The sequence below is a fragment of the Nelumbo lutea genome, chromosome 6 (genome assembly GCF_056320005.1).
Source record: "Nelumbo lutea isolate HS-2025 chromosome 6, American lotus-T2T, whole genome shotgun sequence".
NCBI lineage: Eukaryota > Viridiplantae > Streptophyta > Magnoliopsida > Proteales > Nelumbonaceae > Nelumbo > Nelumbo lutea.
Genome location: NC_142689.1, coordinates 39909203 through 39934363, shown reverse-complemented (window position 1 = coordinate 39934363; position 25161 = coordinate 39909203). Strand labels below are relative to the sequence as shown.

The 25161-nt window shown below is 36.2% G+C and overlaps 1 protein-coding gene and 2 long non-coding RNA genes across 3 annotated transcripts; 1 reads left to right on the top strand and 2 right to left on the bottom strand.

Annotated features, from left to right (window-relative positions):
• Positions 1-5107: 5107 nt before the first annotated feature.
• On the bottom strand, positions 5108-7389 carry LOC148848679 (uncharacterized). The gene is made up of 2 exons (XR_016101097.1): positions 7097-7389; positions 5108-5325 (listed from the first exon to the last, which is right to left on the bottom strand). It is a non-coding gene; the product is annotated as an uncharacterized LOC148848679 (long non-coding RNA).
• LOC148848680 (uncharacterized) lies at positions 6011-6887 on the top strand. Its single transcript, XR_016101096.1, has 3 exons — positions 6011-6316; positions 6405-6434; positions 6525-6887. It is a non-coding gene; the product is annotated as an uncharacterized LOC148848680 (long non-coding RNA).
• Positions 7390-8740: 1351 nt separating the features above from the next.
• LOC148848678 (U-box domain-containing protein 33-like) lies at positions 8741-24384 on the bottom strand. Its single transcript, XM_088948433.1, has 10 exons — positions 24266-24384; positions 23749-24176; positions 21221-21342; positions 20628-20749; positions 20009-20113; positions 19168-19642; positions 18485-18628; positions 17313-17843; positions 16480-17229; positions 8741-9044 (listed from the first exon to the last, which is right to left on the bottom strand). Exons 2-10 carry the CDS (start codon positions 23933-23935, stop codon positions 8859-8861), a joined length of 2622 nt encoding a protein of 873 aa, XP_088804559.1. The 5' UTR covers positions 23936-24176; positions 24266-24384; the 3' UTR covers positions 8741-8858.
• Positions 24385-25161: the final 777 nt, after the last annotated feature.

Here is a 25161-nt window from a genome sequence, read left to right as displayed (position 1 = left end):
AAAAGAAAAACAAGAATCAGTTAATCAGGGTTGTTCGCACACTCCATCTTGCAAAATAGAGGTTAAATCACAGATTGCAGTTTCACAAACTGCAAATCGTAGATAGTGAATGTCCCATCTGTGAAATCTCCTTCTCTGCGCCGCCATCTTCGATCCAAAAATAAAAATAAATAAAAATCCTATTTCCATTGATTATTACATCAGATTGAATGCCTATACATTGAGTCTAAAAAATAAAAAAAATTATTTACAGACCAAATGTAATAAATAAATTCGATAAACTACAAATCTTGCAATTCTCCCTACGCAAACCAAGAATTCGATCTCCTCTTGTACGAACAGCCCATAAATCAAGAAAATTATAAAGAACTATTCTAAATAATAATCAGATTTATATAAAATTAATTTCAGATTATTTGCCCATCTATTTTGGGAACAAATTTCCCAAACCCCATATCTGCGCAAATTGGGTAGAACGCCTTCTCCCTATTTGCGCAGGTTCAGATCTGAAACAGAATGGTTCAAGATTTGAACCATGGCTCTGATACCAATGAAGGGATAGGAAATCGATCACATGGACACCCAAAGATTGCGGAATAAGGGGGCGAATTTCAAAAATTTTTCTCTCCCTTCAACTAGGAATTGAATTCCTTATTTAGAAAATCATATTTTCAAGGATCACTCTCGAACCATAAACTGAACCAGATCTAAACCAAAAGGAGTAGGGAGAGATAATACATGATACAGAGAAATAATATCTCTCAATTGAGGTGTTCACGCCCAAGGTAGGATCCAAAATCTGCACCCACTGAAGATGGCGCAGTGCAGGGTAGAGCAGAATCAACAGTGTTCTTCCAAAAGAACTTGATCCTTCTCAAGAATCACCTGGACGACTTGTGAATACAGCTCCCACCAATCTTTTCTCCAAAAGATTGGAATCAAGATCCAATCTTGATTTCTCCCAAGAACTAGAGATCGAACTGTTGTAGGCGGCGACTGCAGGAAGGAGGCGGCAATAGAGTATTTGCAGGGTGCAGATTCTCTCTTCTGTGATTTCAGCTCTGAAGACAAGACTATCTGTTGCTTGTGATTGTGTTTGATATCTAAAGACTACCGCCCCCTCTTCCTTTTATAGACTTAAAGGGATCAACTCCTAATCCCATTAGGAGTCGCTAGCCCAAATCATATCTAGATTAGAAGTCCCTTTAAGATAATGGATAACCCTTATCTTATATGCAGATTAGATCAGCCATCTCCTAATCTAATTGAGAAGTTTCCAGATCTAAATCTTATTTAGATCTTGAACTCTCTAAGTGGATAGGGTGTAGGCCCAATCCTATCAGCTGATCAATCTCAGAATTCGCCCCTTAAGTGATTAATCAAATTAGCCCAGTTCGAAATGGGCTTAAGGCCCATTTAAAGTTATGTATTCATTTAGCCTTCCAAACTGCTGCCTAGTTGGCTTCCTTGTATGGCGTGGGACCCAAACATTGATCTACACATCAGCCACATGGGTTCAGCCCAGCCTTTGTTACAAGGCCTGGCCGAATACACTGTTATGGACAGTGCACCCCCTGAAACCCATCAGATGGGTTCTATGGGCCCAACACTTACCTTAAGTGGTCCCTGGGCCAAGCCACCTTGTAGCAACCAGGGGCTGTGGGCAGATGCGAGATTAGCCCATCATGTATTATCCTCAATGGTCTTACACTTAACCTCTCAGCCCATAATGATCATACACTGCCCGACAAGAGAGGACCTCTCCCTCGGCTGCAAGGAACTGTGTTGCACTCTCTCTTCTATGGATCCCGGGAATTAAAATCTTTTGCAAATAATTTTGAAACCATAATATATATTTTATATCTCATATAAAATATAATTTGCAAAACAAATCTCAACGATTGAAATCGGCTGCCGGTAGTCTTGGTTTCCATCAGTGAGAGTGCATCCCCGATCATTACCTTTGTCCGACAAAGGGGCTGATGCTGTCACTATGATCATCCACTGAGATGAATTCTCAGACTGTCCCAACATACCCAGGTTTTGACCCCCGCTAAGGATCTCACTGATTGGTACATCAAAGACAGCCCAATCCGACACCTAGTGCAATATCATAATCGAGTCTAGGGGTCGGGTGTAACTTTCCAGTTTTGCCCATCAATCTCCAAGGTCCAGGGCAATACTGAAAATCTGGTCCAGTTCAAAGATTCAATTAATCCTACACTGTATGTGCCTAGGGTCTCGCCCCGGTAGCTGAGACAAGCCACCCCAACCAACTTGATGGCACCACAGTGTCAGTCTTGTCAAGATAGGTCTCCCCAGACCGACCCACTGGTTGTGAACATTCTAAACTAACACTAGTTTCATTAAGTGTCCAGTTTAAGGGTATTACACAGAAACATACCAAGGGAACATGAATCAAATATGCATTTTTAATCATTTACAATAAACTAATAAAGTACATTATTTTGTTTGAAGCTAAGGGCATACAAAACTGTTTAACAAGGACTAGTATAATCGGATGGGTGGAAAATTAAGCAGAAGGTCCTTGGCTGTTGAGGCATCAAAAAATGAAACTAGAAGTCTAGCATCTAACTTGAACTGCTCATATAAATACCTAGAAAAGCCATGACTTTGCTGATGGGCTTGCAAGGAAGGGGGTTAACAACAACCTTGTAAGGGGGTCAACAAGCCTAGGGACCGATACAACTTTGTAATAGTTTTTGGCATTTCTAATAGATCCCCAAACCTCTCTCCATTCTGATATACAAATTAACAGTTTTTGGCATTTCTAATAGATCCTAAAACCTTTCTCCATTCTAATATGGAAACTCAAGCACTATTGGAAATATCAATTTCATGCTTTATGGAACCTAATACCTTTATTGTAACTTTAGTTCTTATAATTTTGTGATGGTTATATGCAAATATTATTGCAATATTAGAGCAAGCAAGTTGAGGAAGATTTCTACCATTTAATTCTTTATAGAACTTCAGTTCTTATAAGCTTATTTGATTAATACTTCAAACATACTTTTTAACATCCGATGCTTATTGGTTCATGTAGGAGCTGATGGAGTTTGATAGAGGTTATTTTGAAGGAGTTGGTCTTTATTGCTTGTTGTGTAGACACATGTTACAAGTTTTTTTTTTGGATAATTGGAGATACAAGTAGATACAAGGTTTTTTTTTTCTTGAAGAGGTATAGTTAAGGTTGGGTTGGGTTGGGTATAGGATAAACTCAAACAAGTTCTTTGCTGGGATATAGTTTTTTTTTTTTTTTTTTTCTTTTGGAGTGTTGGACTGGTGACACAAAACTGATTTGAACCTAGGAAGGTGATTTTGGTCACCTACACATTAATGTAAATACAGGTTTTTTTTATGAGTATTTTTTTCTGAGTGCTGGATTGGTGAAACAAAATTGATTTGAAGTTAGGAAAATGATTTTGGTCACCCATACACTGATGTTAATACATGTTTTTTCTTCTTATGTGATACAAGCTAAATACTCCATGATAGCAAATAAAAATTATTATTTTGGTCGACATGTATCCATCCAAATCGGCAACTCCATTGTCATTAATGATACATTTGATTTGCAGTCATCTAAAACAATTAGAATTATCTTTTTATATGGCTCTAATTGATAGAACACATATGTGCAAGTCAAATAACTTGATGTTAAAATGCTCAATTGATTTGGATACTAAAATAACTTTATGATTTCAACATCATCAATTGCTTTTGGATTTACAATCTTGAAACCAGTAAAATAAACTTTGAAGTTGAAATCATCAAGTGATTTAGATGTTGAAATAACTTGATGATTTCAGTATCAATAATTGATTTTAGATTTAAAAATTTGAAGAAAAAATTCAAATGACTTAAGGTTGGAGCAAACATTCTTTCAAATTTGCAATTCTAAAACAATTCAAAAATTGCAATAACTTGATGATTTCAATATCATCAATTGATTTCATATTTACAATCTTGAAGAAAAATCTTTTTTTTTTTTCAGATTTGCAATTTTGAAACAATTCATAAAGTTGAAATACCTTGATAATTTCAACATCATTACATGATGTCATATTTACATTTTTTAAACAAGTCAAATACCAATTTGCCATACTGAGCGGAACGCCTTCAATCCAATTTCAGATTTACAATTTTGAAAAAAAAAAAAGATTCTAAGTGGAACTTCATGACAAAACATAATTGCACATCTATGTATATCATATTCAAGTTCATAATCATTTGAAGCAAAATATCAATTTACAGTGTGTCATGTATTCAAAACAACCCATATCCCGATTTGAGTACATACATCTCAATTCTACTTCTTACTTTCTACAAATGTAAAGACAAATGAACCCAATGATAGATGCAATGCCTAAGACATGCATTGTCTTTATCCCCTTTACAACCAGTTTTATGGTAGATTCCAGTGATATCAAACGAGAGTGGAGATCATTCATTTTTAGATTGATTTCATTAGTTAAGTAAGAAACACAACTAAAGAGTTTTTCGTGCAACTTTTTTTTTTTTTTTTTTCTCTATAGAACCATTATATTTGAACCATAAACACAACCAAAACTATAAACTCATATTCAAACAAAAGATTAAATGAGGAACTTAAACTAACATTACATTTCAAGTGAGAAATGTAACCAAAGAGTTTTCGTGCAACTTTTTTTTTTTTTTTTTCTATAAACCATTACATTTGAACCATTAACTAATGAAGAATGTACTCGCTTTGGTTAGATAACCAAAAAATCAAGTAACAAGCATAAACTAACATTTAAACAAAAAAAGAGAGAATGGCACAGTAAGGAAAGAGATCATACTGATGATAATGGAGCACTGGAATTGGTAAACCTTGAAATAAAATGGCAATTGTAGACGCTCGAAAGCTTTGTTCCAACTTTCACTTCCAACATTTTTCACTCGCTGTAGCTTATACGAACTTTAAAATGCTATTTATTCAACAAACCCTGGTTTTCCTCCTAAAATTTAAGTTTGTCTTAGGAAGGGTAAGATCATTTAAAAAAATACTTAAAGGGTAGTTTTGATATTTTAAAAAATCTAACCATCACACGTCATCACGTGATTGATATAACAGACATATTATTAATGGTTGGGACCAAATTGATAGTTTTTGGGAGTTTAAGTATTGCACTGGCACATTTTGAAGTTCAAATGGCTCCCCCATACACAATCTCTTAAGTTTCTTCCCCTGAAAATTCCTTTGAAATTTGCATACATGTGCTTCACACAAAATTGGTGTTTAGCACTTGGAATCATTCTCTCGAATGTCTCCATAAGGCCCTGAAACACAATTAGCATAACTTTTAGTATATTTATTCAAATATCAAATATAGATTGGAATTAAAGCAGTAAATATATTACTCCAAACATGCTCCTTTGCCCTCCAATTAGTTCAAACAATAAAGACAAAAATCAAGTCCAAGATTCTTTGGCATCTAATAACAACAAAAGCAATTAGGAATATACAGTTATTTCCATCTTTAAAATTGTTTTAAATGTCAGACATCAAGCCCTATAAATGGACGACAACCCTCCATGAAGTCAACCTTCATTGTATTGAAATACGCAAATAATCTTTAAAATTGTCTTGAAGAATATTCTTTAAAACCAATCTTTTTCTATAATTCCTAGATTTGAATTCAACAACACATGACAATAATTAATCAACTTCTTATATTGCTCACTTTGAATTCCCTCAATACCAATAATTGCCTTCCTCTTGACTCTATATGTTGTTGACCTACTAATATCAACTCTCGTACTCTTTGAGAGTTTTGCTACATAATGTAGTGCTTTCAAGTTCGGATTTATTATTGTAGTTTTTTTGTAAGTCATGCTGCACTTACCTAATCATTCTTTAAAGCCTCTACACATTTACACTTTTTTTAGAATGATTTGATTTATAATGTTTCCTTACCTTGCATCCAAGAGCTACATATGGACCAATCATATATTTTCTGGGTTTGCATTTGCCCCTCACATGTTTTCTCCCAAAACATCTCACGAACCCATAGCGCACCGCATGTCCTCCCACACACAAATGCATCTAACTCGTGTGGAGCTAATGGGACAATCGTTAGCTCATCCCGTTAGCTCCCACTTCACCCAAAATATGTAATCTCTTACACTCTCACTCTCTCTCTCTCTCGAATCTCAGCCTCACTTAAACCCTCGACTTGGAGTGCGCGAATTGAAATCCGCCAAAGCTTTCCCCCGTTCAAGTTCCCTCGGTCAATGCCGACGATCGTTTCAATAGCTCTATTTACCAGAGGTAAGTTTCCCTCTTTGTTCTCATTTCTTCCATTTCTCAGATTTGTTTTTTCCTATTTTTCTACCTTGTTTTTTGTTTTTTGCAATAGAAAAAACAACGGAAGCTCCGACCCACATGGGTATGTACAACAGAATGTGTTTGATATTTTGATGCTTGAAACAAACAAAATGAATTAAGTACTGATTTTGGGTTGAAATGTTCGGTTCAGATGACTCTGGATGAAGCCAAAAAATCATGCTCGCATGTCTGGATGATTCAAGCTCTGGAAGAATTGGTGCTTCGTCTGCAATAAGAAAGGAATTAAGTTCTTCCTTGTTCTCTAATCTAGGAGATGGCAGCAATTGACTTGTAAATATTTAGACCGGTGACAAAGAGACAAAGCACAGAGCATAGAGGCAGAGGAAACAAGAATCCTTCATGACAACCCGAGAACAAGAGAAGCAAAATTGTACATGCTGAGTGATTTGGGAAAACCCACAAAGATTACTCAGGAAAAGAAAACATCATATTGTACAATTCGACGCAATTTTTTTTATTAAATGAAATTAGATGATACCATTAGAACCTTAAATTGTCATTAAAAGCATAATATTTTTTCTCTTGTGAAGTGAGTTGTTGGTCAATGGAAGAGGCATAGAGTTGTAGATGTTGCGGCGGTTCTGACTTGTTGGCGTCGATCAGCGGAATTGGAAGGGGGCTCCCACTCCGGCAAAAAATGAGAAAAAAAAAACAAGGTAGAAAATGAGAAAAAAACTTATTTGAGAACTGAGGGATATTTACCTCCGGTAAATAAATATTCTAGAACGGTCGTCGGCGTCGACTAACGGAACTCAATTCTAGCGGGTTTCAGTTTTGAGAGCAGAAGGTCGAGGGTTGAAGTGAGCTGAAATTCGAGAGAGAACGAAGTGACCTTTTGGGCGAGAGGTAGCTAACGGCCGTCCCGTGGAACGTGTGGGAGGACACGCACGAGTCCCTCTAATCCGCATGTGGGAGAACATGCAGCGCGCGCTCACAACCCATGGAACGTTTTTAGGGGGCAAGGCTGTGGGGGGCGGATGTGAACCCATCTTTTCTTCAAATAATCAAACTGCATACCATTTATAATTGCAAATGTGATAAGAACTTCATTAAATGTTGATGGATTGGGAAATGGTAACTCTATTGACAACTTTGATGCATTCATAAATATCTCATGTACAAATGACTCAAAATGTGATAAATGCTCATCATCTCAACCATGTTCAGAATGCAACTCATTTGGATAAATAGAACCCAACACCAATAAATAAAATTAAAATAAATTTTGATGCATCTCTAAAACAAAATGGTAATTGTGCTTTTGGTTGTATAGCCAAGGATTATATTGGTAAAATACTTTTAGCAAAAATGGGTCCCATTGGAAGAAAACAATCATGGGAGCTGAAATGTGGGTAGGCGACCTACGAAACCCACAAAATTGCTCAAAGATTTGATGCACCCACCGATTTGTGGACTACAATTATATCATCAAAAGTCTTCCCCGAGGATAGACCTGTTCATGGGTCGGCCTCGGGCTTGGTTTTTGCCAATTTTTGAATGGGGCCCGGCACAAAAGCCCAAGCCCAATATAGTGTAAATCAGTCTCGAAGCCTGGCCCGTGAACAAGTCTACCTGAGAAGTTAAGTAGGGGTGTCAACAGTATTTGAAAATCCGATTTTGAATTTGAGATTTGACATAATTGAATCAAATTCGGATAATTCGAATATTTAATTGGTTGCATTCAGATATCCTATTCATACCAAATAGTTAATTGGATTCGAATTTGGATATGTGTTATATAATATATGAAATATTTATATGTTTTATATATTTTATACATATAATAATTAAAATATATAAATAATTTATATATTTATATAAATAAAATATTCATTTTATACATTTGTTAATTACCTAAAATAATTAATTTATTAAATTCAAATCGAATATTTAGTTAAATTTGATTTGAATATTATTTTTTCAATATCCCTCAAATATCAAATTTTCTAATCAGATTCAAATTTGGATATTATCTGATTCAATTCGAATTTGATCTCTTTACACCCTTAGAGGCAAGTATGTTCAAACCTACAAAGAAGGCAACCGTGCAGTGGATTGGTTAGGGTCATCAAAGATTCGAGAATCTTCTTCAAAGACTTCCCCTGGGATCTTCGCTGCATCTCCCTCCTAGACTAAGCTTGGAGATCGTTCTCTCGTGCTGTGTAATTTAATTCTCTTAATTAAAAAAAAAAAACTTGGATGTTTGTTTTTTGTCATCTATTACTGCTTCTCTTTATACAAGTAGTCGATTCTGTTACGAGCATAGTAGTTTCTCTCCAGTTTTGATTTATGGCCAAAAGGATATTCGGATTTGATTTTAGTTTACCTACTTTTATTCCAACAATGTGTTTAACAAATTTTGTGTTTCACGTCATCTTCTTTCTTATATGGGCATGTGTACTTGTATTTTGGTTATATACAAAATTTAAATTAAAAAAATAACAAAAATACATACAATAGGATTTCAGGGATGGTTCTGTAGCCATTCTTGAATTGCAGATCGTAGGGCATGATTTGGGATAAGATTGCAGTGGGCAAGCTTAAGGTTTGTCATGGGTGAAGTGTCGCGGCCACTGTCGATCCATGCTTTTAATGCCTCAGCTTCATACGTATAACCATCTGCTGCAATGTGAGGGTCTCGCATGATTTCCTACAGTTTGATCAGGAATAACAACCATAAATCCATAATACAAGAAAAGATGTACTCATGTTTTTAATCAATTTTTTTTTTTGTTTTTCAATCCAAGCACAAAAGCACTTAAACATTGCAAAGTATAAACATGTAGGTTAGTCTGTGTTTGGTTGCAATACAGATAAACTTGCACTGATCCAAAACTATGGCAGTGCAAATGACTTGAATGAATGGGTTAAGTTGAAGAATACAAACCCGATTTAACTTAGGGTTATTGGGGGGGGGGGGAGGAATAAGGGTTAAGGTGATGAGGTATTGGGCAATCCAAACCCAAATCCAACATGTCTGCTCTTGTGAGTGTTAGGTGTACATCATATAATACATCAACAGTCAGTCTGTACGCTGGTTGTTATGTGTAACATAAATACAGTGCTGAAACATCGTGACCTTGTTGTCCTTGTTTTCCATATAAAACCCAACTGAGCCTATTGGGGTAAAAAATAAGTAAAGAAACTGGGCCCAAATAAATCCAACCCAACTCAATTTTAGATTGAAGGTTGGGTTCCACAACGGATTCAGTTGAGATTCAAAATTTAAAGTTGACCATTGACCTAATCTAATTTAGCCCAAATTGAGTTCATGCTTACATGTGTGCAAATAAATGTTAATCACATAAATACGAAACCCAAAGCAAGTATCCCACTTTATAAATAATATTATAGAGAAAGGGATTAATATAAAGTTAAAAACCAAGAAAAATATGTTTTGGTCATTATTAATAATGGGGTTAAATCAAATTAATGGCAAATACTAGGCACAATCGAACCATTACTTTTCAGCATCTTCCAGGTACGTGGACGACTGACTTGAGTCCTATCTACATACTATATGTATGACCCAATGCAAGGGGGTGGGTGACCTGTTGCGGAGCTGGTAAATCAGAAGACAGCTAATGGTCCCTTGAACCTCGATGTCAACAAGACAGTCTGGGTGGGCCAACCTAGCATTCCTCCAGTACATTAGCCCTGCCCGAATTCAGGGTTGGCTCAGTTAGACCGTCCTACTTTCAAATTGAACACAGCCTGGACCAGCCCATGCGGCATACCTCCATTCAGGAATCAAGATACCACTGAAGGAAACCAACAGGGTGTCCTTTAATTGTATCGTACCAGGTGGTCACCCATATACCGGATATATCATACTCGAGAAAAGGCTTCGGCTTGGGTCTGGGACCATTTACCAGTCTGGGACTCTGGGGAACTTGTCATGAGCCGGATCTGCTACCCACAAGACGCAACCCACGAAATCTACACCCACGTGGATGAGGCCCAAGACCCCAATCGTGATGCTTTTGGTCTAACAAGTGCGATGCCACGTGCTCATGTTAAAAAGCTAGGAAGAGTTTCACTTGCACGGGTTACCCGCTGAGCTGTAATTGGAATTATGAATTATCTTTTCTTGTTTTATTTTAGTCCCATTGTGATGAGATAAATGCTCAGTGGCTCAGTAGGGTGGCAGGGATGCATGCAAGCCATGGGCACACAACTCGAAGGTACTGATTTTCCACGAGTTTGAATTGATATCTCCTCGATGGGCCAACTGACAACCTAGGCTACATGGTTATAAGCGAGTTAAAATCAAACCCCCACAGGAGGGCGCCCCACAACGTCCCACAGCACATCTGTGTATTGAAAACATCTCCGGATGATGCCTCATCATTTCTGATACTTATAATCGAAAAATGTTTCTAATACACGCGAATGTGTTATAGGACGTTATGGGGGCTGATTTTAACTTGAATTGATTACAGGCGGGCTGAGTGACGATAAACAAGCAAGACTCAATTTTTATTAAGACATTTTAACTGAAAAAAGGAGATAAATCCTAATGCCAAATGCAGCCTTATACCAGATGAGTGATGAGAAGCTTGGGGCAGTTTGGAAAGGTGGATGCACATACCTATAAGCTGCATCCTGCTTTAGATGGGAACACTTCAACTCACCAAGAGTTGAAACGCCACGCGGTGATTAGTTGTGTTATGTCAATGGGTATCTGGTCTGGATCCGCATGCTTGAGTCCACCTATATCTAGATCCTACCAAAAAATGGGTTACGGGTCCATTAAGGTTTGGGTATGGGGTCATACACTTTGAGTCCTGATCCAATTTGCCAAATGCCCAATTATGATGGCTACCCATCTATGTACTTTGATCTTTAAACACTTCAGACTTAAGATTTGATTAATTAATTAAAGTCTTGTAACTAAAGTCAAGAGATTGGTGTCCGAAATGGGAGTATTGACACGTATGGACTGATATGTATCATTCTGAGACCCTTCTGATATGCCCCTATAGTGAGTGAATCGGGGGTCTGACCGATTCAGGGGATGGAAGAGACTTAAACCGCCCCCTCTGAACCAGTTTCAGAAAAAAAAATAAAAAACTTTAAAAAAGTAATATCAATTCGCCCAATACGCCCATACCAGCATATCGAGCATATCAATATTTTGAACCTTGATTCTACCGTGCAATGTGGTTCAAGTTTGACAATATTGGGTGAAGATCTCTTGTGAATTGAATAGCAAGTACCGATATTTGGAATGTAAGGCTGTGGTTTGATAGCCTAAGGGGTATTTTTGAAACTTGAACTGCATTTAAGTACTCATTTTAATAAAAGGGGTGGTTTCTTATTATCAAACATTTTTAAACTTGAATGGCATTGAAGTATCTTTTGTGTCATTTTCATGGTTTTTTAAACCGAACCGGTCAGGGGTCCGGTTACCAATTCGAACGGTCCGACGGTTCAATCCGAACGGTCAACTCGTTCTAACCAAAAAAAAAAAAATGAAAAACGGTCAAAACCATTTGAACGGTTAACCAGCCCTTTCAACAGTTTGCCAAACAAAATCAACGGTTTTGGGGGAAAACAGAATCGATCAAGTGACCGATTCCCGGTTTGTCTGGTCCGGTTTTGAAAACCATGGTCATTTTAATGATGGATTTTCTTGTTATCATACACTTACCATGTTTGGTTCAACTCTCATTCTTTCTCATTATAACCTAAAGTAAAATTCTAAAATGAACAAAAATGAATAAAAATGGGAAGAATGAGAAAATATTGCTATGAACCAAACTTTTTTTTTTTTTTCTAAATTCTTTCTCATTGGTTCAACTCTCATTCTTTCTAAGTGCCATATGTTGCTCACTTTAAATCTTCGAAAAAATTCTGTGCTGGCAGTATCCAAAACCATCTATTTACGGACAGATGGCCAACGGTCAATGTCTGTCAACATAAGTTTCCATGGCAATCCACCGATAAACATCCATAACAACGGTTAATGTTTGCCATCATAGAGTTTCTTTAAAGAATGAAAATAAGCAAGATGGGATATGAATATTTTTCCTGATGTAGTGAGGCCCATGACAAGAATTTTGTAACTAAATACTCTAATATTATTCATTCTTGCCCATTATGAATTAAAAAAATGAAACCTAGAGCAGTGAACCAAACAAGGCCTATTTATTTATTTATTGATTGATAGATAGTTATTGTAATTTGTTACCAGACATTTTATATCAATGGTTTAAAAAAGATCCAGCACAACAGACGTTCAAATCTACTTTTAAAAAGCAGGGAGGTTTCAGCCTAAACATTAGGTATCGGCTGCCATATAAAATGCCTGATGGACATTTAAGGGGGTGTTCGACAATATCAATGTTTTTTGTTTTCATTTATTTTTAAATTTTCCATATTAGCAGATTAACCAAAAGAACGTTCTTGAACTGTGTTTATATTTTGAAATCTAAAAGCAAGTTGATTTTGTTTAAAAAAAAATGTTACTAAAACTGCCAAAATAATAATTTCTAAAATAAAAGTATAGAAATTATATGAGTCATGGAACATGATAACAAATAACATGTTCTTTAAACTCAACAATTCAAGAACAGATTTGGTTTCAGTTTTGGACACAAGGCTGTTTTGGTTGCAGTGCAAATTTATTTGCACTAGTACAAATGTATTTGAGTGCAAATGTAAAAAAAAATGCAAATTCTTGTTTAATTTTGTTTTGGATTTTACTTTATTCTGCCTCATGTCTTAATTTACTTAATTTGTACAACAAAATAAGCTAAAATTTGAAACAAAATAGGACAGAATTTACACTCAAATCATTTGCACTGCCATGGTTTTCCATCAGTGCAAATTTATTCGCATTGCAACCAAACACAGCCCAAGAAAAAAAATAACACATACATAACCATAAACCAACAACAAATTTTCTGTATTTTTGTTATTAATAAGGCTGTATTTGGTTGCAATGCAAATAAAATTTTATTGATGCAAAACTATAGCAGTGCAAATGATTTGAGTATAAATTCTAGCCTATTTTTGCTTCAAATTTTAGCTTATTTTATTTGATTGCAGTATAAATGAAGTAAATTATGAGATAAAGCAGAACAAAATAAAATCCAAAACAAAATTAAACAAGAATTTGCATTTTTTACATTTGCACTCCTATGTATTTGTATTAATACAAATTAATTTGCATGCAACCAAACACAGCGTAAGAACCAATTCGTTTTCAAATCAGCCGGAACCAATGACCTTTTTTCTTTAGAAGTACCAATGGCATAACGTTAAGACTTATTACAGTCATGGGCCTATTGGACACAGCCGGGCATCGGTTACCCATTACCATCTTAATCACTCATAATACCACACCAGGACTCTAGCAATTATTATCAAGGACCATGGATGTCTGCTGCTATGCCATATAATGGGTAATGGCTGGGAGGCAATAGACTTAGGCCATGTTTGGGAGTGTTTATATTAAAAATAAGAGTTTACATATGTGTCCCAATGTCCCACAGCACATCCCAGCACATCCCCGCCATGTATTGGGAATATTTCCTGATGATGACATCATCATTTCTACTATCATTGGGAGATATTCGTAATTCACGGTGAGAATGTGCTGCGGGACGTTGTGGGGCACCCCACAGATTTGAACTCTAAAAATAAGTGCTTAAAAACAAGTACTTATTCGAATAAGCACTTATTTGCGTTTGGCATCCATCTTTTTCAAGTGATTTTAAAAAATAAACACATATTTTATATCAAGTGTTTAATGGTCTTTTTTTCTAATAAGCACTTAAATAAGCAATTGTGACTCTTTTGTCCTTCATTTTCTTTCAAATTTTCAAAATATCCAATACAAATTGAATGAGTAAAAGTACTTTGATAAAAGTGCTTTTATGAAATGTAAAAGTACTTTGATAAAAGTACTTATGTAAAATACCTTTTATAAAAATGTTTTCGTAAAAGTGCTTTTATAAAAGTACTGTAAAAGTACTTTTATAAAAGTGCTTTTATAAAGGTGCTTTTGTAAAAGTGCTTTTATAAAAGTTTTTTTACAATAGTACTTTCGTAAAACAATTTTTAGAATACCAATTATATCCTTTTACAAAAACAATTTTACAAAAACACTTATAAAAGTAATTTTATGAAAAGTACTTTTGTTAGAGGAAAGTATTTTGTGAAAGTACTTTTACGAAAGTAATTTTGTGAAAAGTACTTTTATGAGTAAAGTATTTTTATGAAAGCACTTTTATGAAAGAACTTTATGAAAGTACTTTTATGAAAGCACTTTTATAAAGGTAGTTTTATGAAAGCACTTTTATAAAGGTAGTTTTACGAAAGCACTTTTATAAAAATACTTTTACGAAAGCACTTTTAATTTTATGAAAAGTACTTTTGTGAGGAAAGTATTTTTATGAAAGCACTTTTATGAAAGTATTTTTATGAAAGCACTTTTACAAAAGTAATGTTATGAAAAGTACTTTTATGAGTAAAGTATTTTTATGAAAGCACTTTTATGAAAATACTTTTATGAAAGCACTTCTACGAAAGTACTTTTATAAAAGTATATTTATTTCGTAAAAGTACTTTTATAAAAGTGCTTTCGTAAAACTATCTTTGTAAAAGTGCTTTCGTAAAAGTACCTTTATAAAAGTGCATTCGTAAAAATACTTTTATAAAAATTCTTGCTTTTTGTAAATATACTTTTATAAAAGTGCTTTCATAAAAATATTTTACTTTAATAAAAGTACTTTTCATAAAATTACTTTCGTAAAAGTGCTTTCATAAAAATACTTTACTCTCATAAAAGTACTTTTCATAAAATTACTTTTACAAAAGTGACTTTGTAAAATTGTTTTTGTAAAAGGGTATAATTGGTATTCTAAGAAATAAGTGCTTATTCTAAGAATTCACCGGGTACAATTGGTATTCTAATAAAAGTGACTGTAAAAAAAATAGAAAATTTGAGCTTAAAAAATAAGCCCTTATTTTAAAATAAGCACTTATTTCAGACTTATTTCCCAAACACCAATAAGTGCTTAATGGTGTGGTTTCCACCCAAATAAGCACTTATTTTTAAGCACTCCCAAACATATCCTTAAAAAACGGTAATATCATTCTTCTGTTTGTGAACTACCTACATATAATAATTTTGGTGGGTTGTAATTCTATATCCTCGTGGTGAAGATGTGATGGATGATGAGTAGTGCTGCAAGTTAGATTGATCGAATTCGGATAAAGGTAAACCAAATATGATCCAATAAGAATCCGAGATGATATCCAATTTCGATCATCTATCCAACATCTCAAGGATAGGTTTGAACTCAATTTGATTGTATATCTAGATGCCCGATCTGAATCCCAATCCTAATGGATCAAATCAAACAATGTCTGAATTCCATCCAGTTAATAAATGAATTATAGAGAATGACCTTTCAGCCCAGGGTCAGAATTCATAGGCACAAAGTACAGTTGGGGTAGGTGCCAGCTCGAAATTGATGCTAATTCACGGGCGGATATGAGTGCATAGAGAGTGGGCTTTTGACCTTTTGAATGTTTATAGATTTGCAAGGGAATTCAGAAATCTGCATTAGGCCTGTCCGTACTTTTCTGTTATATTTTCACACCCAATTTAATCCAATTACGGCTAAATGGATATCCAAGCCCAACTAAAACCAATGAGATTAAATCCAATTCATTTGCACCCTTAATGGATGAGAGAATGAATTGAGTGGAATCTGGATTTCTTCCTCACACCAACCTCACACCTCAAAGCACTTGCAGATGTGAGGAACATGCTGTAAGGTGGGTGTGAGGAACATCTTGTGAGGACGAAATCCTTGCCTTATCTGGATTTCCTCCTCACATAATGGATCTCACTTCTCACAGCCACCTCACAGCACTTGCAGCTGTGCATTTGGAATATCTCGCCATGAATGAAAACATACAAGAGAGATGTTCCTGATGTGCAGCTGCAACACGCTGTGAGGAGAATTCAGTGAGGATTGCTAGTCCCTACTCCCAAATACCAATGCCTGGGTAAGGAAGGCAAGATTTGATCTTGATTTCAAAATTAGAGCCAAGTAGTTAACACTCACCTGAAAGACGGGGCAAATGAAGTAGGATGGAACGCGTCCATAATCCACCGGTCCCAGATGGGCTGATGAAGAAACTCCACAGGAAGCCTTCATCGGCTCAAGCACCCTCCATGGGTCTGATCGAAGCTCTGGACGGTTTTTCCGGTTAATCTCACAACATCTAAGTGCCAAGTGAGCCAATTGCCTTGCTTGCACAAAAGACCAGTCTCCTGCCGATGCATCCAATACTGCATCCAAATTGTCCTTCTCTAGTGCATACTGCACCTCCCTCACTATGCCTAATGGTGGTCTCCCCGTCAACAGCCTTAACAGTACTATCCCAAATGAGTACACGTCTGACTTTGGTGTTAATTCCCCGGTAGAGAGGAATTCAGGATCCGCATAGGCAAATGTACCCTTTGGGTCAGTTCTCCAGCATGCTGAGTCTTCATCATGGGGGATGAAACGGCAGATGCCAAAATCACCAAGTTTACTGACAAAGTTGGCATCAAGGAGGATGTTGGCAGGCTTGAAATCCCCATGGACAATCCTATGAGGAGTGTGGGAGTGGAGGAACATCAGGGCAGAGCACATTTCTGCAGCAATTCGAGTTCGCATTTGCCATGAAAGAGGGGGAGTGTTGTCCTTACAGGCAAGTCGGTCTTCAAGGCTGCCATTGGGAAGGTACTCGTATATAAGACACCACATTTCTGGGCAGGTTCCAATGAGAGTGACAAGGTTCTGATGCCGCACTATACTCAACACATCCACCTGCATCAAACATATGCTCATGAATCAGCCAATGTGAAATAACAATGCCAAACTTCAATCCATGAAACTTGGGCCAGATTTACCTCCTGTTGGAATTCGACGAGACCTTGCGAGCTATGAGAGTGAAGCATCTTTATCGCCACTTGGGTGTGACGAAGGTGTCCTCTGTATACGCTTCCACATCCCCCCTCACTTATCTTCAGGGCTGGGTCAAAGTTTTGGGTAGCTTCCTTAATCTCTTCTGCGGAGAACTCAGAGAAGCATTGCATCCTTGATATGTTTGTGTCATCATCTTCCATCTTTTTTCTCAACTCCAAAGCTTCTCCAACTGCACTCTCACGCTCTTTCTCCAACTCATCTCGCTCATTCTTGAGATTCAGAATAAGTTCATCCGCTGAAACGAGCTTCTCCTCCAACTCTAGCAACTCTGAGTTGGTATCAAAAATTTGCCTCTCCAGTACTGATTTCTTGCCCTGGGCAATCCGAAGTTCTTCTGTTGCTTGCTCCAACAAGCTCTTCATTTTTTCAACCTTTTGTTTTTCTTTTGCAAGCAATTCCTCCATTTCTTTTCTTTGCAACTTCTCTTTCTCATATGACATTTCTGACGCTTTGGCCTGCAAAGTTCAGCTGTACTTGTGAGATCCAGGAGAAGAATATGAAGGCTCTCCCCAGTTTTCATTTTGAAAGTTACATATTAAAGCAGCTGGAAATGATGCAGCATTTCCTATTGTATGCAAAAACCTAACATCTCGTTAACTTGAAATTCTAAATTAATATATTTTTGTGCTGCTTTAACACAAAAAACATATTAATAAACTTTTTTAACTTAGAGTACAATCTTAAACCCATCAAAATTTGGCCAGCTGATTCCATTGTAAGGGACTCAAGATCAACAGGCCTGTAAGGCTCTGTCTACTGTTCAGGTTGGAAGTAGCATAATCTATTTAACTTTTAATTTTCTTGCTTTTCTATTAGAAATTTCCCTCATATTTACTAGTCAATGAGAATAAGTGGAAAATTGACTTTGTAGTAATATTGCAGAGTAAATAAAGAAACACAATATTCTACCAAAAAATAAACGAAGTAAGAAAATCATCATTACAGGACATGACCCTCGATAGAGTGGAATGGCAAAAGGATTCATTTAGCTGATTCCATATGGATGGCTAAGGCTTTATGAAGTCAAAGTCGAAAATAGGATTATCCATTAAGGAATAGAAGGATTTGGATCAGACAAAAAAAAGAAATTACTTACTCTTCGTATAGCCTCAATTGCATCCCTTTCAGCTTTCCGACGCCTGACAGACTCCTCAAATGCTTCTTGCTTTGAGTTCTCAGCATCGGCCATGGCTTGTAGAAGTTGATCATATAGTTCATCATTCACTGGTCCTTGCTCCACCTAAAATCCAAAGAAAATATTGAAGTTGTTCACCCATTAAAGAATTTGAGGGTAAGTTAGACCCAACTGACCCAACTTGACAATGGTTTTGAAAGAGAAGCTCCTAATTCCAACAGAGCCAAAGGAAACTGAATTTAACTTCTCTACAATTCAAGGGTGTATAGATGCAGAGTTAGAACTGGCAGGACAGACCTACCAAGAACATCACATAGCTTTTGAAGCCTTAATTGATTGCGGGATTTGGAACTGGGTCCAGCTCAATTTGCTTTTCTTAACAATTGATGCATGATTTCTTCCAAGGCTCCAACTTGTTCTTTGGAGACCATTGAAAGAAAAAAACTGCAGAATTACCCGCTAAAAAACTCGGGAATGTTGTACTTTGGGTGGCTCAGATTCAACCCAAATGCAAGAATTTAACTTCACTTTATCTTGATTTAATGGGTATTTTGAGGCACATACCACATATTTCAAAACTACTATCCCTCTACTAAATATACAGATGGTAGACAGTACTATAACAAGTAGCAAGAACTACATACAGGTAGCGGATCATTTGCAGGAGATGTACAATGAAGATCCTCGTTGGGTTCATAAAGAGAGGACAGCCCCTCATCATTCTGAGCATTCGTTGTCATTGAGGTTGTATCTAAATTGCCAGCTTCTCCAATTGAAGACCACATTGAATTACCTGAACTCTGAGAAGGGAAACTTCGTGATATCATTTCCCATCCATTGGCAGTCACCTTTATAGTTGACTGAATCCGTGGTATTGCCATTTCTCCAGAAACTTCTGAGGAAGATGATGCTGTGAGTCTTCCTCTGTGACTGACAAATTTATCAGATTTCATTAGTCGGAATAGTAAATTCTGAACTGGGTTTGTTAGCCTCACATGGCTGTTTTGTGCCTGCAGAAGAGATCCAGAATTGAAAGAGGCTGATTGGGTAGGTCTGGTGCTTGGACTGGCCATTGGCGTTGGAAAGACCTCTGTTTCTGATCCTTTTGAACTACCTTCCCTGTTTCGTAAACGGTTCTATTGTTAGCGATGGTTGTATCCGTTTGGAAGAACATTTTTTTGAGTTAAACTTCTCGTGATTCCTTCAGTGCATCACAAGTAGAAACTAGCCATCCATGTTATATATGTGGTAACTCATCATAAAGAGCTCAGGCCATTTAACTGCCCGTCTCTTGAACCACTCACATATTACAAAGCAGCCATGTTGGATGTTTAAATAGAGTATAAAGGTTCAAAGCAGGGGGATAATGGAAGATTTAGAAGTGTAATGGAGGCCTTTAGGATCCCCAAGATGTTCCTTGACTTTGGGTCCCTTATCATCATTATTGGCATGACCATATTGTGGTAACTAAAATCTAATGCATACCTTGTGTAGATAAGGTTTCCTCTACAGATAAACCATATATGGCATGATGAATGTGCTTGTTTGCTCACATAGATTGCTTTCTTTGATTTGAGGTCCATCATTCTCCTGAAATGGCAAGTAAGAATACAGGTTAATGAACACATTTTGAAGTAAATGCAAGTCTCAGTAGTGTTGGTTGAGTGAGTTTTGTCTTACATAATCCTACCAAAGAGGTTAAAGCACACCAAATTTAACTTAGAGGTTACAGACAATCAAAATACAAATTCCTACTTCAATAGAATATCAAATAGGAAGAGACCAAAATGGCGTCAAATTCTTTATAAGACTTTATAAGAGTTAACCAAAAATGTCAATATCAACATTTTAGTGAGAGTAAAAAAGGGCACACATCTAACAGGCCAATATGAACCTGTTGACACGTTTCCTTAATCAATGTCTAGTTCTGTCTTCAAAAAATAATGTTTTATCTCAATTGAAATATTAGGGTCGTATTTACTATCTTGTTTTGACTTTTGAATGGGAGTTATAGGTCTTAACAGCACCAATCACAAAAAATATAAAACCCCAAGTGATAAAAATTAAATATAGAAATATATTAGACACTGCAATTAATTCATACTTTGAATAGTGCTTGTCTGCTGCTGCTCCCATAATGAGTTTTTTAATCCCATGCTGAGCAATGAGCTCTACGATCCCCAGCTCAATACTGTCCATTTCAATATCTAGTTTCTCTGCTTGGACCTATAAGAAATAAATCATTGAGGTCAACAATCATTAAGAACGTTTATGAAAGTATGTCCATTATATATATATATATATATATATATATATATATATATATATATATATATTCAAAATGGGTCTCCAAGATGTTAGAAGCATGGTTTAGATCTGGTACATACATATGGTGGACAGCCAGTGAGAAAAAGCAATTTTCATTACTAAACACTGGTTTTCCTAACCTTAAATGAAAGTGAATACTACTTGTTTTGTGCTATTACACAAAATTATCACTGTACCTCACTTGAAAAAACAATAAAACTGTCAAAGTTAAAAATGAGGATCATTTGTTTAACATTATTGGAAACAGTTTCTCCCCCAACTTCAATTAAATATGAGGATCATTGGTTTTGCTATATGAAACAAAGTTAAATCATCATTGGAGTACAATAGAGAAACAACCATATGCATACTTCAAGTGCAAATCAATACCCCAGTGGAGAGGCAAATCGAAAGATATTCATTTAGAATATCATGCATTTTTTGCCTTTCATGGTCTTGGTGTAACCTTGCTTCCCTCTCTGATGCTGCACTTATTGGAAGATTTCCACCCACTGTAGAACAACAAGAAATGGGGAAAAGATAAAAATTACTATGCCATAGAAGATAGCTTGAGAACCATGTCTACATAATAAAAATGAGAAGAGTGAATTAGATAAGGCAAAAAAAAGGAGCACAATACACATAAGAGACATAGAGTTCTCCTAATCATTTTATAAAAGAGGAATGCTGGTAAAAATTGAGTTTATGCAACTCTTGGGATACCTAGCCCTTCAGGCAATGTGGAATCCATGCCTAATTTTGTCTTGTAATGTGTATTTTCATGGGTCTCATCACATCTGTACGAGTAGACATCCAAAAGTTGCATAAACCCGTGGGCCTACTAGTATTTCTCCAAAGAAAGAAGTGCTTCTCCAAAGAATTGAACTCGTGCAAGAGGATTAATTCATCAAAAAGTGGTTTCCAAGGCAACTGTATTTGCTCTAGACAAGGAGGAAATAAATTCATTAAGAAGCATGTTATCCTAGAATTGAAGAAAACCATGAATAAAAGAAAAAAGAAGCTGATCCTTGGAGCATCCTGGGAAAAGTGGTTTCTCACCAGTGGGACCTGTTAGTCTTGTGCAGTTGAACAGGCCCAACCAAAAGAAGTGTTTCTCCAAAGAACTGAACTCATGAAAGAGGAAATAAGTTCATTAAGAAGTGGTTTCCAAGGCAACTGTATTTGCACCAGAGAAGGAGGAAATCAATTCATTAAGAAGTATGTTATCCTAGAAAGTAAACCAAGAAGAAAAGAAAAAGAAACTGATCTATAGCTTTGGAGCTTACTGGGAAAAATGGGTTTCTCACTGGTGGGACCTGTTGCTCTTTTACAGTTGTAAAGGCAACCAACATAGGTGATATCTAGGAGTCCGGATCTTCTGTACTTTTTTGTTCTCCACTCCTATTCAGTCTGTGACACCTACAGATTCATGGGCCATATCCTCCTCCATTCACATGTAAATACTCATGCATATCAGACCAGATGTGATATTTTCATAACTTTTATAATTTTCAGTTTGGTAAAGATTTTTGAATTTTAATTTTTAGTAAGTTCAATGTAGGAGTGTGTTTAGTTTGTTTAGAAGTTTATGAAGTATCTAATGGTTGTCTTGTGGACTCCATAGTTTTCTTTTATTTTTTGACCTTAGGTTGAAATCATGTTACTCTTTTAATGCTTTTTTCTTTCAGAGGTCAAAACATGTTTGTTTTGCTTGATTTTGATATTTCTGATAATTCTTTTTAGTTACATACCCAACAAGGCTGAGGTTTTGTAAATTCAATGTGAAATTGTGAATATGGAAAATTTGGCCATTTTATTCGCAAGATACTAATAGGCGACAATTGAGTTCAGAGATTCTATTTTGTTTCAATCTTATAATCTAAAGTTAGGAAAGTAGGCTAACCAATTATTCTTACTAGAGTCTACGAAAGTACATCTTTTGGTAGTACTAGTACCTAGTGTTTGAGTAAATTAGAATATGGAATAAGAATAATTTGAATTTATTTATTGTGAGCTAAGTCCTTGTTTTTTTTTTTCTCTCTTCCAGTCTATTCTTTCTCATATATCTCAATTTTCTTTGTCCACCATTCTTAGGTTAGAACCGCAAAATCTGTAGGACATTCCTCCTGTCCAAGTCCATATTATTCTTATATTCTTACACATTCTTATTAATGTTTCTAGGCTTGATATAGGAACTCACAATTCCATAACAAACATGGCTCTTGATAGAGCAGAATGAGGATAGAATTTGTGTAGAAAACTCAAAATAGATTGGTTTAAGGTTGAATTGGATGTGAAATTTATTGGTAAAGCTATTGGAATGTGAACTTTATTGATAAAGCAACTAATCCCTGGACCAGATTATCATCATGTAAATTCTTAGGTCAAGGAAATAATGAATGTAAACTATAACAGTATCATATAGAGTATATGATTCATGAAAATAGGGACAAAAATATAAAAAATAACAGCATCAAATTTGTAAAAGAATTAAAAAAAATGAGAACAGTAGAGAAAAGATTTAATAATTTGTTCCAGTTATCCCCAAGTCTTGTTTCCCAGCTATTTTTCCTTTTGGTTATCTCAATTGGAATTTAAAAATTAGAAGCCTTGTCACCAAGAACACTGAAAGAAGTTCAGTGCAAGAAAATAAAAGCGAAAACATAATACCAAAACGAGAAAAAACAGTGAAAAGAGACAAACAAGTCTAATAGCTTTGCAGTCTAGCAATCTGAATTCAGCTGGACTACCTACTGGGCTACTCTTTCTTAAAGGAGAAGAGATTCTATAAGAGAATTTCAAGAAATCCCAGTTCTGAATGATTTAAAAACTATGAAGCTAGAACATTCAATCTGATAGCAAAGCGGACCATATAATAGCTTGAAATGAATATTCACGGAAAGGTCTGATTAACTTACTGAGCGGAATTGTACGTGGAGGCTGATGAACATGAAGGATGCATATCTTATCCCTTCCCGAGTTCCTTAACGCCCATAACAGAGTCGATTTGCTCTCCTTCACGTTTTTTCCAACGGCCACAAAGATTTTATCTTGAACATTACTGGTCGAAGGTAATGCTTCGGTAATCTCTCCACCACTCTCCATCGGAGCCCCTCTTGACCAATCGGTTACAATTTCCACTTCCTTCTCTGCCAGTCTCTTTTGAACATCAAAAAGAGAAGCAAGCCAGGCGCGCGGAATTGCTTTCTAGGTTTTCCCAGAGAGATGTTCAGACATGAACATGTTGTTCGAGATTCCCGTCACAGTGACCGAGCAGTTTCCGCTTCGCAAACTTATCATTTTACGAACTTTTTTTCACTCAGAATTCAGGCGTCTAGCTTCTCTGCTGCAAGTAGGATAAAGAAGAAGAAGATGATGACGAAGACAAAAGAACAGCTCAGCGCAGAAAAGTTTGAAATCTCAGACCGAACCGACCTTTATAGATGAATTAAGCTGCAATTCGTCAACTTGTAAAGCCCAATGGCATCGATAGAAACGGAAAGGACCAACTATGGGTATGATTAGCCACCTTTCTGTTAAAAAGGCTGCACTTGTCTTGGGCTAAAAAGACTTATAAAACAAAGGAATATAGCGTTGAAAAGGTCGAAGGGCAAAGTTCTTGCTATGCGAAGCTTCGTGGAATCGTGGACATTGTGGTACCTAACGTCTACTTAAAATATATATATTTTTAGTGTTAATTAATTAACAGTTTAACACATTGTTATCTCTGTATTTGTATATTTTTACATGGGAAAATATTCCCAATGCACGGCTGCAGTTACCCTGCCTCCCCTTTCGAGGTTTTTTCCTTAAAATACCAACAACCAGACAATATATAATTGGCCACGTGGCAAGTTTAAGTATTATATATACAGTCAGCCTTGACTCTAGAGTCTACAGGGAGAAGGATGGGGATTTTTGAGGTAACGGAGATGTGTGATTAATTAATGAGCGTAGCCACCACGCAAGCAATCTGCACGGTTGTTTAGGTCACATGTGAGCCACGTGGTTTATTAATTACAGTAATTAATGACTTTTTTCGTAGGAGTAATTAAGACTTAATTCCTACCTCGTTCTTTCGGTATTGCTTCTTGGAAACTATCCAGAAAAGAAAAAATAGAGGCTGTTCATCAAAGCAAGAAGAAGAAGTGCCACGTCATTGATCTTAAGTGATGTCACCAGATTTTCCTCCCGGGTCCGGACTTCCGGAGATTTCGTAGAAATCAGCGGTCCCAATTGGATGGTGGGCCACATCTTGAGCATTTTTTTTTTTTTTCAAATAGGAAAATTTATAATTTGTCCACTTGAATTATGATAAATTCTCCCGCAAC

Bases quoted from the DNA above. Each gene is read 5' to 3' on its own strand.
- LOC148848678 (XM_088948433.1), bottom strand. From the start codon at position 23,935: ATGGAGAGTGGTGGAGAGATTACCGAAGCATTACCTTCGACCAGTAAT. The intron at 19,643-20,008 runs GTATGCATTAGA...TTTACGAAACAG, and splicing joins GGAAACCTTATCTACACAAG to GGAAGGTAGTTCAAAAGGAT. The intron at 9,045-16,479 runs GTGAGTGTTAAC...ATCAAACTGTAG, and splicing joins TCATTTGCCCCGTCTTTCAG to GAAATCATGCGAGACCCTCA.